This window comes from Cololabis saira, chromosome 16 (genome assembly GCF_033807715.1).
Source record: "Cololabis saira isolate AMF1-May2022 chromosome 16, fColSai1.1, whole genome shotgun sequence".
NCBI lineage: Eukaryota > Metazoa > Chordata > Actinopteri > Beloniformes > Belonidae > Cololabis > Cololabis saira.
The window spans coordinates 43,340,993-43,358,119 of record NC_084602.1 but is presented as its reverse complement, the minus strand read 5'-3'; the positions used below and the strand labels follow the sequence as shown (position 1 = coordinate 43,358,119).

The following is a 17,127-nucleotide window of genomic DNA, read 5'->3' as shown; positions in this document are numbered from 1 at the left end:
AGCAGCGCCCCCTACAGGTGTGGAGGTTAATTTACCGTATTGTCTCGAATATAAGACGGTGTTTTTTTTGCATTGAAATAAGATTGAAAAACAGTGGGGGTCGTCTTCTATTCGGGGTCTAGACGTTATACCCAACACAACGCTAGATGGCGCCACATATCTTTAAAGCGAATGCTGAATTTTACTCCCCTGAACAAAGCCAACCCCTGCCACAAAGAAGAAAAATAAAAATAGCAGTAAGAAAGAAAAGAGAAGAAGATAAGAGAAGAGATAACGAAAATGGAGAAACGTAGTGACAATCTGGAGAAAAGTGGGTGGAAGTTCGGCAGGTGAACCGGCAGCTGAGGAGAAGTTATGATGCAAACTTCAAGATGAGGATTTGAATGAGGCAAAATAACAGGCTTTTTCTCTCCAATATATTTTTATAATGAATGAATGAATGAAGTTTATTCAATCATGACAACACAAAAACAACACAACACCAAAAATCATTGTGCACAGCATTGACATTTCCCACAAAACCAATAATCATGTGTTGAACAATGACTGAAAAGGCAGAAGCAGACTGATTATAAAAGCCTATCTTATATAATGAACTTTCTTTTTTTGCTACTAACCTCCAGAAAAGCAAAGAGACAATAGAAAAGCAGAGACAACAAAAGGCAGAGAATTGCTAATATTCTGGTTAGAAAAGGATTATTGACTGCATGGAAACGTAGTCACAGATTCCTAAGTGGAATCTTTCCAGGAATCGTGATGGTCGTGTTGTCTTCACGACGGAATTAAGTCTTTGGAGACCCTGGCGGCAGCTCTGGTGATACCAATCTGACCTCCTAAGGAGCCCAGGGTAGCTCCGGTGGCGGCGCCGATCGTGCCCCCGACTGCGATACCAATCGGACCTCCTAAGGAGCCCAGGGCAGCTCCGGTGGCGGCGCAGCCCGTGGCCAGAGAGATAGTCGACACAGCTAATAATTTGTTGGACGTCTCCGGGCGAGTCCGGGCTTGTTCCTCGTGCTTCCGTTTCACCTCGGTCTCCACCTCGCGGTAGATTTCCTTCTCGTATTTCCCCTTGAGCTTCTCCAGCTCCCTCTGCCTCTCCTCCTCCATCTCCTTCAGGAGTCGCTCCTTCTCCTCCTTGATGGCGGCCTCTGCCCTCTTGAACATGTCATTGGTGTAGAACATTCCACCGTTGACCGTCGTCATCCTGTCGATTTTGTCCAGCAGTTCGCTGGTTTGCGTGAGGTCTTTAACCTCGTTGTTGAAGACGTGGTATCTGTTGGAGCAACTCTGAACGAAGGCCTTCAGGTCGGGATTCTCGGAGATGAAGCCTTCGATGGTTTGGTCCTTCAGCAGGTCTCCATGTGTGAACAGCACCATCGTGTATCTGGCTGCGTCCTCACCAAACGTGGTCTGGATCATCTTGACGGTTTCTTTCTCCTCCTGGGTGAACCGGCCTGGCTGCAGGACCACCAGGAAGACGTGAGGACCCGGAGACGACAGGGAAATGCACATCTTCATCCAGCTCTGCACTTCCTCCTGGGTGAGGTTTGTGTCGAACAGCCCCGGAGTATCGATGACGGCCACCGGCCGGCCGTCCACCCACCCTCTGGCCTTGTCACAATCGGTCGTCAGGGAGGACGAAGAAAACTTCGACTTGAAGGGTTTCCACCCCAGGATGGTGTTTCCTGCTGCGCTCTTCCCCACGCCGGTCTTCCCTACCAGAACAATCCTCCTCTCGTCTCCCATGAGCCCTGTAGGACAGAAATACACTGTTCATAATACCGTATAGCAGGAGTCTAGTCCCTAGGGGGGCCGCAGAGGTACTGCAGGGTCCCCCAACTAAAAAAAACACGGTTCAATACGCCCTTGTGTGCTGCAGATTTTCGGTTTTGCCATTCATGCTTTACAATCCACATGTGTGTGTTTTTGTGCCTGTCAGCTGCTGCAGAAAAGCACTGTTGTAGCTCCGCCCACTCCCTCATCACTGTTGTAGCTCCGCCCACTCCCTCATCACTGTTGTAGCTCCGCCCACTCCCTCATCACTGTTGTAGCTCCGCCCACTCCCCCATCATCACTGTTGTAGCTCCGCCCCCTCATCACTGTTGTAGCTCCGCCCACTCCCCCATCATCACTGTTGTAGCTCCGCCCACTCCATCATCACTGTTGTAGCTCCGCCCCCTCATCACTGTTGTAGCTCCGCCCACTCCCCCATCACTGTTGTAGCTCCGCCCACTCCCTCATCACTGTTGTAGCTCCGCCCACTCCCCCATCACTGTTGTAGCTCCGCCCACTCCCTCATCACTGTTGTAGCTCCGCCCACTCCTCCATCACTGTTGTAGCTCCGCCCACTCCCCCCTCATCACTGTTGTAGCTCCGCCCACTCCCTCATCACTGTTGTAGCTCCGCCCCCTCATCACTGTTGTAGCTCCGCCCACTCCCTCATCACTGTTGTAGCTCCGCCCACTCCCCCATCATCATAAATGAACAGCGTGTGCTATTTTGCTCATTTGAGAGGCGCAGTCCTCTTTGCACGCTGTTAGTAGATCAGCTGGCACTTTGGTTTGCGGGTGCTGTCAAGTTTGCACACGTTTTTACACACGCAAGCCTTTAGTAAATCAGGCCCAAGGATTGTTAACATTTATGTTTGTTTTCACAGTAATTTGTTTGTAATTTTGTAATTTGTCAACTGCCTGAAGGACCTAGAGGACCTAGAGGACCTGGAGGACCTGGAGGACCTGGAGGACCTGGAGGAGGTAAGGTGGTGTAAGGTATCTTACCCTGAGCGTTTCCCCCGGACATGTTGGATCCAGAACCGCCCATCCCGTCGTCTCCTGCTGACTGAACCTCCTGGTTTTCTGCTGGAACCAGCACCTGGGGGTGGAACCTGCACCTGGGGGTGGAACCTGCACCTGGGGGTGGAACCAGCACCTGGGGGTGGAACCTGCACCTGGGGGTGGAACCTGCACCTGGGGGTGGAACCTGCTGGGGTTGGAACCAGCACCTCGCCGTGGCCTCTTGTCACGTCCAAATTGACACCCTCAACAACTTGGCTAAGTCATTAACAAGTGACAGAGACCTCAGTTCAGGTTAAAAGATACTTGCACGGAGAGAGCTGAGAGAATGTGCAGTCACAATCCTCCAAACATCTCTGCTCGTCTCTGCTTCGTCCTCACCTTTTATTGATTGGAACGCCCTAGTTACATAAACATGAGTCAGCGTAAGGGAAAGGGGTGGAGGCTCCTCACGCCTTCTAATGTGGAAAATGTGTTGATTGGTACAGATAACTGTCTGTATTGGCCCAGCGAAGAAGGTCTGGATGATTCTCCTTCTTTTTCTATCAGGTAACATTCACCCCAACCCAGGCCCTGATCTGACACAGCTGGAAACTCTGGATCATCTTAAAAACAGCCATGGATTACGTTTCATTCATCTAAATGTTTGCAGTTTAATAAACAAAATAGATGCAGTACGTCTTTGGCCAAAGTTGACTGACAGTGACATTATAGTTTTGTCCGAAACTTGGCTGAAATCATCGATTAGGAATAATATGGAACTCATTGATGGATATAATATCTACAGGACAGATCACGTTATCAAAGGAGGAGGTGTGGTGATAAAACAACATTCAACTGTTCCTGTGTTGAATCAATCAGTAAACCAAAGCTGTTTGAACTGTCTGTAATTCAGTTACATCTTTCACATGGTGCTGATCTTACAGTACTAGGATGTTATTGCCCTCCATCGTCATCACATGAAGCTGTAAAACTGCTTTCTGACCTCTTACTTAAGTTATCCGACAAGGACTTTGTTTTATTGGGAGATTTAAACTGGGACACAACGTCTTCAAACTCACTTAAGGACATTTGTGATGCTCTAAATCCAACTAATTAACTTTCCAACTAGGTTAAATTAAAAAAAATTGGATAAGTCTACATTGCTTGATGTTATTATTAGTGCCACGGCTGCGCCAAGAGGTACGCCTCCTCCATAGCTATGCCATAGCAATGGAGGAGGCGTGCAGGATAACATTAGTGCCTCTGGCGCTGCCAGAGGCACTAATGTTATCCTGCGGGTTTATTATTTTGCTTTTGCTTATTACTCATTTTTCGGACATATTTCGGTTCGCTACTCCTCCTACAGATTTCAAACGACCGAGACGCATCATATATCAAAACGTGCGGCTCGATGAATAGTGAGCTATGACTTTTGGTGTTGAAATTCCCATTTTTCACAAAGTTATTCCCAAAGAACCGGCCAAAAAACACCCATTCAAAGCAGATGGGAAAAAGTCACAAAAAAAAAATCACCTTTTTTCTGAGTCACGTAACTTTCTCATACTTGCACGTAAAAATATCATTCAAACTTCAAAACGGAGGAAAGCTTCTCTTCTCTCTCTCCAAACCTGAAACTGTTTTTTCCTAAGATGTAAACTTTTCAAGATATGAGCACTCAAGCGAGGACTGGAAATCACTTTTATGTCAAATCTAGAGTGGAGCTCTCATTTTTTAGAGTGGGAGAGAAAGCAAAAAAAACAACCTTAATTTTTATTTGTAACTCAAGTTCACGGCCAAACCGTAAAAGCTGGACAAATAATTTTTGGTCAGAATGTAGACATAGATGTTGGGATGTTACTAACACATTTTAAGGAAAATATCTGAATACAATTAAGATTGTCAGAATCTGCCAGATTCTGTGTCTCTCAGGATGTCTTTGTTTTTCTGCTAGGAGCTATGGTTTTCTCACAAATCAGAGTTATTTGAGAACTTGTCACAAGGCAAAATCTGGGCTTTTCTCAAATCCAAACTGGAATGTTCTCAAGTCAAGGTTCTCGTTGCCCCTAGCAACCAGAGCTCAGCTGCAGACTCATTCAGCCTCATTGTGCAACTCGGGTAGCTAAGCTGATCAGTTATCGAAGGCTATTAATGATTTTATTAATAATTATTAATAATTAATAAAGTTGACTATTTATCAAATTGAATTATCAAAACGATAATAATCCTCGTATGGGGCACCACCCCGGGGCCTTAATCCACTGAAAAATGATAATTTAACAGCAGAAAATCAGTCTCAGATGATTAGGATTATCCTGCAGAACGGTAATTCTTACTATCACTTACAGAATAACAATTGAAGGCGTGCAATTCGAGCACTGGCTCTGCTCAAACAATCAGTTTGTGACCAAAATCTGTATGAAATAACAACAACCACTCATTAAAAATCAATCAGAATTTATTTACATATAGGTGTCAAAAGATGGTAACGTAACACCCCAAATAAATCCTGATGGCACACTACATTATTATAAAACCTTTAATTAACTAGAAAACAACAATCAATAAAAATTAAATGAAAGTTAAATGCATGGAATGAAAAAAAAAGAAATCAAAGCAATAATAAGGATGATACAGAACCTCTACAGTTCAAACGTGGCTGCAGTGTTTAAAGAAGTCGGGGCTCCTGTGGCATTTAAAGATGGCGAAACTCTCTTTAAGCCACGTGCAATTAGACCGGATGGCAAACGCAGGCGTTTCAAACGTGACTACGGCAGAAAACAGCGACTACCAAATGATCAGACATGATAATGATAACAATGATGATGATGTATGCAGTAATCTCAGTTCGGAACACAGATTTAGCTCTGAAACGCTCCAATTTTACTGATAACCAGGGCTCACGGCTTCACACAGTTCTGAACCGCTCTTAGTCCTACTGATCACCGGGCTCATGAGCTCACGTCTCCTCGGGATCCGGATCGGGTGCCTGCGGGCTTTGTCGACAGCGGGTCGCGGTCCTGTGCGGGGGGTTTCCCAGTCAGGCTCTCGCGTCCCGTCCCTTCCCCTGAAACGGATTAGACAGCGGCGGGGCCGCCTCGTGCAGGGCCGTGCTTCCGGACCAAACGGGGGCTCTCACGCATTCCTAGGCGCGGCGGGGGACCGGTCTCTCCTTGCCGTGCTTCCCTGCTGCGACGCGCGGCCGTCCGGGCCCCGGGAAAGCTCACAACCGGGCGAGACGCCGGCCGTCCGTCCGGATCCCTGCGCGGTCAGCGGACAGGGGCTCGGAGCGGGGAGGGGGGCTTCAGTCGGAGCGTTCAGTCGCAGCTGTGTCCCAATCTGATGGCCGGGAGCGCGTGGGCGGCGTGAGCTCGGATCTGCAAAACTTAAAGAGGACAGAGTTTAGTGAGAGGTCGGAGCCTCCCGGGGACCGCGGCTCCGTGGACCGCAGGTCCAACGGGCCGGCCCGATCCAATGCGGGCCTTACACCTCCCCCCAGCCGGGGGGAGAAAGGGAGATGGGATCTTGGCCCGGAGCCAAAAGATCCAGCTCGGATGAGATGAAGTGGAGAAGAGAGGAAAAAGGGAGAGAGGGACGCAGCGCCGCGGTCCGCGCTGTGGATCCTCGCTGATCCTCCGGCCGGACCGGCAGGAGCACGCCGCAGATCTCTCCTCTTACCCCCCCTTTGGGGGGGGAAGGTCGTGGTCCCTTTGGCCCGGAGCCAAAAGTGGACGTGCTGACCCACCGGTTGATGAAAGGAAAAAAAGACAGGAAAAGGAGCGGCGCAGCGTTTTGATCCTACGCGCGCTGCGGTGACGTCATCGGTGCCTCGTTGCGATTGGATGCGCGCCGCTTGTAGGCGCCGCCCCCCCACGCAAGGCATGCTGGGGGTTGTAGTTCATAGCAAGGTGGCCATTTTAGGAGGCACATTACAGCCGATTTTCGGCTGAGCAGTCTCAAAGTTGAATATACACATTCACAAAATGTTCATACATTTATAAGTTCAGAGTTCACATGAGCATATGGGCGACGCCCAACACTGGTCACATGACTCAGTCAGTACAGACTTCATATACTTTAACCTCGAGAATGGAGAAATCTGACCCCTGACCTTTTGACCTTAGATGATCACCAGTCCTGCTGGGAACCGGTTCATGGTATATACATATATATATATATATATATATATATATATATATATGTATATATATATATATATATATATATATATATATATATATATATATATATATATGGACTTCTGATGGAGCTCTGTTGGAGCTCTGATGGAGCTCTGATGGAGCTCTGTTGGAGCTCTGATGGAGCTCTGTTGGAGCTCTGATGGAGCTCTGATGGAGCTTTGTTAGAGCTCTGTTGGAGCTCTGTTGGAGCTCTGTTGGAGCACGCACACTTGCACGTAATGTTCTCTTTATAAGTAACAGTCCAGCTGGAAGGTTGCACAGCTGAATTCTCCTCATATCCCGCCCTCTACACGCCCACTTTCTACCATAAATGGGTAATACAAAGTATTATTTGCATATGAATGAGCCTGCTGAGCATGTGCAGCAGCTTCCTGCAGCCCGTTTGGGCGTCAGGATGAATGAGACGTGTTGAGCCACCATGCAACTGAATTTCACGGAGACTGGGAAGTGGGAACGAGATGTTGTGGATGAGGTGGAGGACAGGAAAACCACATTATTTGGTGGTCAAAGTAAAAGTATAAATAGTATATAAATAGTATTACATAAAGCGAGTGAGTGGCTGCACGCCGTTGCTGCCCGTGAGAGCCACGGCACACTGGGAACAGGGGGGCATGCCCCCCCACTTTTCAAAATCATGTTTTTGTCCCTCCCCACTTTTTACAGTTTAAGAACCAACGGTAGGCTCAGCCTGTAATTACAAATCATCAAGACACTGTGGACGGGAGCCCCGCTCCCACTCCTCCCCTCCCCTCCCCTCAGAGCTGCTCAAGGCTGATTTATGGTTCCGTGTCACCAAAGCAGAGCCTACGGGGTAGGTGCGCCCGGCCGCGTACCCTACGGCGTAGGCTCTGGGTCGTTTTAACGTGGAACCATAATTTAGACTTAACTAGTGTGTGCGTGTGTGACAGACGTGCATGGGACAATTGTGAAATACGGAATAAACTGCGTTCCGTATTGGTTCAATACGGAACGCAATTTTTAATTCCCAATTACGTAACAATTCCGTATTTCCGGGGCCGGTGGCGGGCCCACTCACCGCGGCTGCAGCTCTAGCAGAGTCCTGACTGACGCTGAGCTTCACACACAGAGGGACACGATCAGCGCTATTATATTATAAGTCTGATATGTGATGACATTATTAAGAGTATGACATGAATCTGCTTCATTTCACCACCTCATCTGCGTCGCCAGTTCCCCAGATCTTAAGTATGTTCCTACGGGAGGGTCAGGGTTGGCATAGAGATACGCAGATTTTTCGGTTACTTTTTTCTTTTTAAATCCCAATCTTTGCGTAGAAGGTGCTTGCGCATCTTTCAAGCCCTGTTTTGTGGGAAGCAAGCTTTATAAATGAGGCCCCTGAACCTGTCGGCCAGAACCGTCTCCACTTCTCTTATCAACACGGTAAATCTGGGTTTATGGGATGTGAAGTCGGTACATTCTGGTCTAAAGGTCACATACGAGGGTTTCCTGGACGTGGAATCAGCTCAAGTCTGAAGTCAGATCGTTTGTCAGCAGATGAACTTTGGACCAGAACTGTCCTGCTTGGACCTGGTGTTTTAAGATAAGAAAAAAAGATAAGATTGTTCTTTATTTCTCTCTGAATGGGGAAATTCACTTTGTGCAGCAGCAGTAAACTCAACACATGCAGGAGAGGGTAAAAAAGTAAAAAAAATGTATAATTACAAAATATAAACAGTATATAAATTGGAATTAAAAATAAAAAGTATAGTGCAGGACGGGAAAGATGTTGTTATTGCACAGCTCTGATGGAGCTCTGATGGAGCTCTGATGGAGCTCTGTTGGAGCTCTGATGGAGCTCTGATGGAGCTCTGATGGAGCTCTGATGGAGCTCTGTTGGAGCTCTGATGGAGCTCTGATGGAGCTCTGATGGAGCTCTGATGGAGCTCTGATGGAGCTCTGTTGGAGCTCTGATGGAGCTCTGTTGGAGCTCTGATGGAGCTCTGATGGAGCTCTGATGGAGCTCTGATGGAGCTCTGATGGAGCTCTGATGGAGCTCTGTTGGAGCTCTGATGGAGCTCTGTTGGAGCTCTGATGGAGCTCTGATGGAGCTCTGTTGGAGCTCTGATGGAGCTCTGATGGAGCTCTGTTGGAGCTCTGTTGGAGCTCTGATGGAGCTCTGTTGGAGCTCTGATGGAGCTCTGATGGAGCTCTGTTGGAGCTCTGATGGAGCTCTGATGGAGCTCTGATGGAGCTCTGATGGAGCTCTGATGGAGCTCTGATGGAGCTCTGATGGAGCTCTGTTGGAGCTCTGATGGAGCTCTGATGGAGCTCTGATGGAGCTCTGATGGAGCTCTGATGGAGCTCTGATGGAGCTCTGATGGAGCTCTGTTGGAGCTCTGATGGAGCTCTGATGGAGCTCCAGGGTTCTGACAGTCTCATGAAGGGGGCGGAGAGACATTGTCCATGATGGATGAAGCTTAGCCACCATCCTCCTAGTACAGTACAGTACAGTACAGGACAGAGCTAGTACTACTACTACAGTACAGGACAGAGCTAGTACTACTACAGTACAGGACAGAGCTAGTACTACTACTACAGTACAGGACAGAGCTAGTACTACTACTACAGTACAGGACAGAGCTAGTACTACTACTACAGTACAGGACAGAGCTAGTACTACTACTACAGTACAGTACAGAGCTAGTACTACTACAGTACAGGACAGAGCTAGTACTACTACTACAGTACAGTACAGAGCTAGTACTACTACTACAGTACAGTACAGAGCTAGTACTACTACAGTACAGGACAGAGCTAGTACTACTACTACAGTACAGGACAGAGCTAGTACTACTACTACAGTACAGGACAGAGCTAGTACTACTACTACAGTACAGGACAGAGCTAGTACTACTACCACAGTACAGGACAGAGCTAGTACTACTACTACAGTTCTGGGGCCTCATTTATAAAGCTCGCTTGCCACAAAACAGGACTGAAAGATGCGCAAGCACCTTCTACACAAAGGTTGGGATTTAAAAAGAAAAAACTAACCGAAAAATCTGGGTATCTCTACAGCAACCCTGACCCTCCCGTAGGAACATACTTAAATGAAGCAGATTCATGTCATACTCTTAATAATGTCATCACATATCAGACTATAATATAATAGCGCTGATCGTGTCCCTCTGTGTGTGAAGCTCAGCGTCAGTCAGGATTCTGCTAGAGCTGCAGCCGCGGTGAGTGGGCTCGCCACCGGCCCCGGAAATACGGAATTGTTACGTAATTGGGAATTAAAATGTATATAAAAACAGTTTATTCCGTATTTCACAATCGTCCCATGCACGTCTGTCACACACGCACACACTAGTTAAGCCTAATTATGCCTAAATAATGGTTCCGCGTTAAATCGACCCAGAGCCTACGCCGTAGGGTTACGCTGTAGGTTACGCCGTAGGTTATGCGGCGATGCGCTCTGTACGGTGCGCGGGCCGCGTAACCTACGCCGTAGCTCTGCGTCGATTTAACGCGGAGCCGTAAAACAGCCTTGAGCAGCACTGAGAGGAGAGGAGGGGAGGAGTGGGAGCAGGGCTCCCGTCCCGTCTTCTCACAGTGTCTCGATGATTTGACAGAATGAGCCTACCGTTAGTTCTTAAACTGTAAAAAAAAGGGGGGGGGGGGCAAAAGCATGAGCTTGAAAAGTGGGGGGGCATGTCCCCCCTGTTCCCTTGTTCACAGGGTTTTATTTTTACTCTCTTTATTTTATACTATTTATATACTATTTATACTTTTACTGTGACCACCAAATAATGTGGTTTTCCTGTCCTCCACCTCATCCACAACATCTCCGTCTCCGTGAAATTCAGTTGCACGGTGGCTCAACACGTCTCATTCATGCTGACGCCCAAACAGGCTGCAGGAAGCTGCTGCACATGCTCAGCAGGCTCATTCATATGCAAATACTACTTTGCCTTGCCCATATATGGTATGAAGTGGGCGTGTAGAGGGCGGGATATGAGGAGAATTCAGCTGCGCAACCTTCCAGCTGGACTGTGATTTATAAAGTGAACATTGCGTGCAAATGTGCGTGCACACAGTTTTATAAATCCGGATTTTTCAGTAGGCTAATAGTAGGAGACACCTCTGGGCTGCTTTAGAGGTTCACGCTCATTCAGGCCTTTAAATACGTTTTTCTAAATCTTTAAATTTCAGTAAAAGTTCAGTAAAAATACTGAGACTGCAGACTTCAGAAAGGTCCCATTAAGATGTTTCTGCACATTTCTTTACACCAACAAATACAAAGAAAAGAAACAGCTGATCTGGTCTCTACAACCACCGGAGCTTCTGCAGCCTAACCGCCAGGTCGGTCGGTTAGGTGTAGCTCCCTCCTCCACCACTAGATGGATGTAGCTCCCTCCTCCACCACTAGATGGATGTAGCTCCCTCCTCCACCACTAGATGGATGTAGCTCCCTCCTCCACCACTAGATGGATGTAGCTCCCTCCTCCACCACTAGATGGCAGTCACTCCCAAACCAGGACCAGCTCTCAGAGAAACGCGGCGGCTGCTGTTTCTCTTCTTGAAGATGTTTAACCTTCTATCTAAATTCATTAGTTCAAAGTGATAAAATCTTCAGGAAAGAAGGTGAAAAGTCTCCAAGGAAAGAAAAAAAAAGGTCAGGTTACTGTGAGAGTTGCTACGAAACGGAGGACTAAAGCCTGAATTCTGGTTCTGCGTTAAACCTACGCCGTAGGTTAGCTGCTACGCGGGAGTCTCTCCATAGCTACGCCGTAGCCTGACCTGCACCTCCCAAAAAAATAAACTACGCGTCGACCCAACGCAGACCGAGAGGACTGTGATTGGTTCGCTTGGTAGCAACGCATTTACGGTTCCGGTTTGTGAAGCAGTCGTGAATTTTCAGCGGTCTTTTCTTCGTGTTTGTGTTTTTTTTGGGGGGTTGTTTTGGTTTTTTGCACAATAGTTGTCCTAATCTCTTTGATTCACTGGACCGGAAAAACCACAAGCTAAACAAAAGTATCAACTAGCGCTCTGGGGGGGTTTTGCACTGCTGTGAAATGGAGTGACGGAGAAGAACGAAGGTTCACGACGGCGTTACGGCAACAGCGTAGGCTCTGCGTTGGTTTAACGGAGAACCATAATTCAGGGTTGAGTCTGCACCAGTGCACCGCGTTTTACCAGAACTCAGCACCTTCGTCTGGATTAAAAGGGGCTAAGTAAGTAAGTAAGTAAGTAAACTTTATTTGTAGAGCGCTCTTCACAGACCATGGTCACAGAGCGCTTCACAGTTAAAATAAAAACACAGTTAAGGGATACATACAAATTTAAGATTAAAAAGGCCAAGACAACACATTTACAATCATAACAGCCCCAAGATAATTAGGCAAAAGCCTGCACAAATAAAAAGGTCTTTAGTTGCCTTTTGAAGGATCAACAGACTCCATGGAACGCAGAGAGAGCGGAAGATCGTTCCAAAGCCTGGGAGCAACGGCCTGGAAGGATCGGTCTCCTCTGGTCCGGAAGCGAGTACGAGGAACCATCAGCAGATTCTGATCCACAGACCTCAGAGCCCGAGCTGGGGTGTAGGGCTGGATCAGATCCTGATGGAAGGTGGAGCCTGACCATGCAAAGCTCTGAAAGTTAAAACCAGAATTTTAAAATTTACCCTAGAGGAAACTGGCAGCCAATGAAGAGCTTTGAGAATAGGGGTTATGTGTGACCTCCTATTAGCGCGGGTCAGAATTCTTTGAGAATGGGGGTTATGTGTGACCTCCTATTAGCGCGGGTCAGAATTCTTTGAGAATAGGGGTTATGTGTGACCTCCTATTAGCGCGGGCCAGAATTCTTGCTGTGGAATTCTGCACTAGCTGCAGGCGAGACAGCTCCTTCTTGTTTAGACAAGAGAATAAACTGTTACAGTAGTCCAAACGCGAGGACACAAATGCGTGAATGACCAGCTCCAAATCCTTTTGCGACAACATTTTCCTGAGTTTCGAAATATTCCTCAGATGAAAAAAGCAATTCCTTGTCAGCTGTTTGCAGTGTTGCACTAATGACATGTCTTTGTCAAACACAACACCCAGGTTTCTTAGGCTCGGTTTAACAGACTGGCCCAAATCACCCAAATACTGGTTAATCCCAGGAATGGAGGCATCAGGGGCAATAACCAGGGTTTCAGTTTTGTCTACGTTTAGCTGCAAGGTGTTCACACTTAGCCATTGTTTTATCTCCACCAAGCAATGAACTAGGGAATTTAGCCTGTGGAGCTCAGTAGGCTTGAAAGAGCAGTAAAGCTGAATATCATCAGCAAACATGTGGTAAGAGACATCAGGAAAACTCTGGACGATTTTTCCCAAGGGGATCAAATACAACAAAAATAATAAAGGACCCAAAACAGAACCTTGGGGGACTCCACACAACAGATCTGCTGACCCAGACCTTATTTGGTTAGCTGTAACACTAAAGCTACGCCCAGAAAGGTATGACGAGAACCACTGTAGAACTGAACCTGACAGTCCTACTTCATCCCTCAGCCTTCTCAACAGGATTTGGTGGTCGACGGTGTCAAAGGCTGAGGACAGATCTAAGAGAACTAGAACAGTGCATTTTCCCGAATCAGCAGACATCATAATGTCACTGGACACTTTCAGCAAGGCTGTCTCCGTAGAGTGATGTTTGCGGAAACCAGACTGAAAAGTCTCATGGATGTTGTTTTGATCCAGGAATAATGACAGCTGCTCAGAGACGACTGTACCTTCTCTAGGATCTTGGACAAGATAGGTAGCTTAGAGATCGGCCTGAAATGACTGAGGACAGTCGGGTCTAAGCCTGCCTTTTTGAGTAAAGGCTCCACTATAGCTAATGCTTAAAAGCATTGGGAAACACTCCAGAGGACAGAGAGAGGTTAACCATTTTGGTAACCCAGGGGCCAATTACATCAAACACTTTCACAAAAAGCCTACACGGAAGGACATCCGATGAGCAAGAGGAGAGTTTCATCTTGGTCACCAGTGCTGAGATATCAGCAAGAGTCACAGACCTAAATGAGGACCACAAGCTGGAGACAGGCTCAGCGACAGCAGGGGTTCCACACAAAAGGGGAGGGATTTTCTCCTTGATCAACTTAATTTTCACAGTAAAAAATCTCAATAATGTATTGCTGTCCGCTTCACAAAAAACAGGAGTAACTGGTGCAGCAGGACACACAAGAGAATTGATTGTGTTAAAAAGCACTTTGGGATTTTTCTTATTAGCTGTTACCAGTTGACGAATAAAGTCTGATCTGGCATTTTCCACCATCTCATTATATGAGGCCACAAGATCCCTGAGATGGAGTCTGCACCTCAAGTTTAGTGGATTTCCACAGACGTTCAGTCTTACGACAAAGTCTCCTTAGACTCATGGTGTCTTCATTTGTCCAAGGGCACACTTTTTTCCGAACTGACCAGCTTGATTTAAAAGGTGCCACCTGATCCAGAATTTTGACACAATGGTTGGTAAAACACTGAGTAAAATTGTCCACATCAAGGCAGTCCATAAACAAAAGAGGGTCAAACATGGCAGAGAAACTGTCTGCAGTATTAGCAGAAATAACACGCCTCTGAGACCTAGCTTCTATGGGCTTAGGCTCAGGGCTGAAGTGGAGATCAAACTGAACAAGATAATGATCACTGAGCTGGATGTCCTGTACAGACACATTTGAAATGTCTAGTCCAAGGGTAAAAACTAAGTCTAAAATGTGGCCTTTCTGGTGTGTGTTGCTCAAAATTAAAAGCTTCAGTCAATGATAAAAGTTCCTTTGCGGAGCAAGATGAGCTGTCATCAACATGAAGGTTACTCAGATCCAGAGTGGTCTTGAAATGGATTTTACATGGGAAGTGTGGCCGTGGGCTCAGGAGGGGCAGAATTTGAGGGGGGGCACTAACAGAATTGGTCTGGGTTGACCATATGGACACAGAGTCTATTTGGTCAGATAGAAGTAGGACCAACATGGACACAAACCAACTGGGACTCATCAAAGTCCATCTACGGGTCGGAACATGTTTGTTTTTGAACTCCGTCTGCTCCAAAGAGGCGTGGCTGACCGCCCAGTGGGATCAATGCATGGGCAGGGCTGGTCTGGAACAATGAGCTCTTGGTATGACTGCTCTTTGAAACTTTTACTTACTATCTAATCAACCGTTCATGTCTTTAAATGACAGACAAACTGAAAACTGGATGTATGACAGGAAGAGCAGAACACGGGAGCTTTAAACTGCAGAAGCCGACATTTTCAATGTTTTCAACAGATGTTACTAATCCAGGAAAACCAGTTCTGCAGTTTCACCCTTTAATTCTAATAATTCTTGTTCTGGCTTCTTCGGGGGGAATTTAGTTCATTGTGGTGAAGTCGTTGGACCTCTCTTGGTACTGGAACCTGCTGCTTGGTTCCTGCGGGACTTCATAAAGTCCTTGTCCTCTTTCAGCTGAAGTTTGCTTAAAAACTCGATACAGTCCCTCACGTAACATCCAGCGTTGTTGTTGCAGCTCTGGATTTGGGTCGGGGTCGGTCTTCATCTCATCTGCATGTTGTGATACAGAGTTAGGACAGTTTAAAGGCTTTTAACTCAGCAGCAGGTTTGGAGGTTTAGGGTATTTTAGGGCTCCGTTCCAGATTCCTTCTTGTTTAATCTCTCATTCAGTCGTGGTCTTGTTTTGTTGTCCATCTGTAGTTTCTTCAGTGTCTTTAGTCTCCTCTGCCGTGTTGTTGTGTTAGTGTTGTTGGTGTGTGACCTTCTGCCATAAGGTGATTCACAGTCGTCCTCAGAGATGTCCAGGATGGGAGTCCAAGGCCAGTTTGGGTGTTGTTTACCACCAGTAAGGATGGGAGGAGTCCAGACCTGAACCATGATGCCCTCAGAACCTCCAGATCGCTGTCAGGTGTCGGCTGATAATAAAAGCCCGGTGTTCTGTCGATTTCTGCTGCTTCGTCGAGAAATGCTACCGCCACATAAACCGATAGCATCTGTCTATCAAAAAATGCTGCCTAATGGTTTTTTACCTTTTGTAGAACTACAATTTTAATGTTTTACTCCCTAAACACTTCCTTGTCTCTTGCCAGACCGTCATTGTAAATAAGAATGTTCTTAATGACCTGGGGCCTCATCTATAAAGCTTGCTTGCGCAGAAAAAGCGCCTGAAAGTTGCGGAAGCCGCCTTCTACGCAAAGTCTCGGATCTAAAAAGAAAAAACTAACCGAAAAATCTGCTTATCTTTACGGCAACTCGGACCCTCCCGTAAGAATTTACTTAAGACACGGGGAACTGGCGAGGCAGGCTGTGAGGTGGTGAAATGAAGCCAGATTCATGTCATACTCTTAATAATGTCATCACATATCACAACATATCAGACTTATAATAAAATAGTGCTGATAACGGAGCAGGCGGCGGGGTGGGGGGTGGGGGGGGGGGGGGGGGGGGGGGGTGACTGCCGCTCCGAGCCCACTACTCCACTCCGAAGAGGAAAAAAGAAAGTGTTCTGATTAAAATAAGGAAAGTTGGACTATATAACAATTGCGTTCATAAGGATAAAGTTTAAAAAAAAAATAAAAATGAAAGAAATAGTCCCTTCTCCCCGTGTGTATCTGCCTGTCATGCACGGGTACGTGCGCTCATGTTGTTACAGCCGGAATTATGGTTCCGCGTCACACCAACGCAGAGCCCACGCCGTAGGGTCCGGCGTACGGGGCGCGTCGCCGCGTACCCTACGCCGTAGGCTCTGCGTTGGTGTGACGCGGAACCATAAATCAGCCTAGAGCAGCTCTGAGGGGAGACGGGAGGGAGGAGGGGGAGCGGGGGCTGCCGGGCCGCCGTCCCGAGTGTCTGGATGATTTGCTGATCCTACCGTTATTTTTTAAACTGTAAAAAGTGGGGGGGACAAATACATCATTTTGAAAAGACGGGGGGACGTGTGCCCCCCTGTTGCGCCGGGGAACTCATGGCTGCCACTCACTCGCTTTATTTTATTGTATAGCCTACTATTTATATACTTATTCTAACTTTTACTGTGACCACCAAATAATGTGGTTTTCCTGTCCTCCACATCATATCTAGGTCTCCGTGAAAGTCAGTGTCACGGTGGCTGCTACTTCTCATTCATTCTGACGCCAAACCATGGATCTGCGCCAAACAGGCTGC

At 47.1% G+C, this 17,127-nt stretch overlaps 1 protein-coding gene across 1 annotated transcript in view; it reads right to left on the bottom strand.

Moving 5' to 3' along the window:
* Positions 1 to 771: 771 nt before the first annotated feature.
* LOC133462228 (GTPase IMAP family member 9-like) overlaps positions 772 to 17,127 on the bottom strand; it is a 206,793-nt gene continuing 190,437 nt past the window's right edge. The window contains exons 2-3 of the mRNA XM_061743355.1: positions 2,778 to 2,960; positions 772 to 1,751 (exon numbers count right to left, since the gene is read on the bottom strand). Of these exons, the coding sequence (XP_061599339.1) occupies positions 772 to 1,751; positions 2,778 to 2,820 (1,023 nt within the window). The 5' untranslated portion in view covers positions 2,821 to 2,960. The remainder of the gene's footprint in view (positions 1,752 to 2,777; positions 2,961 to 17,127) is intronic.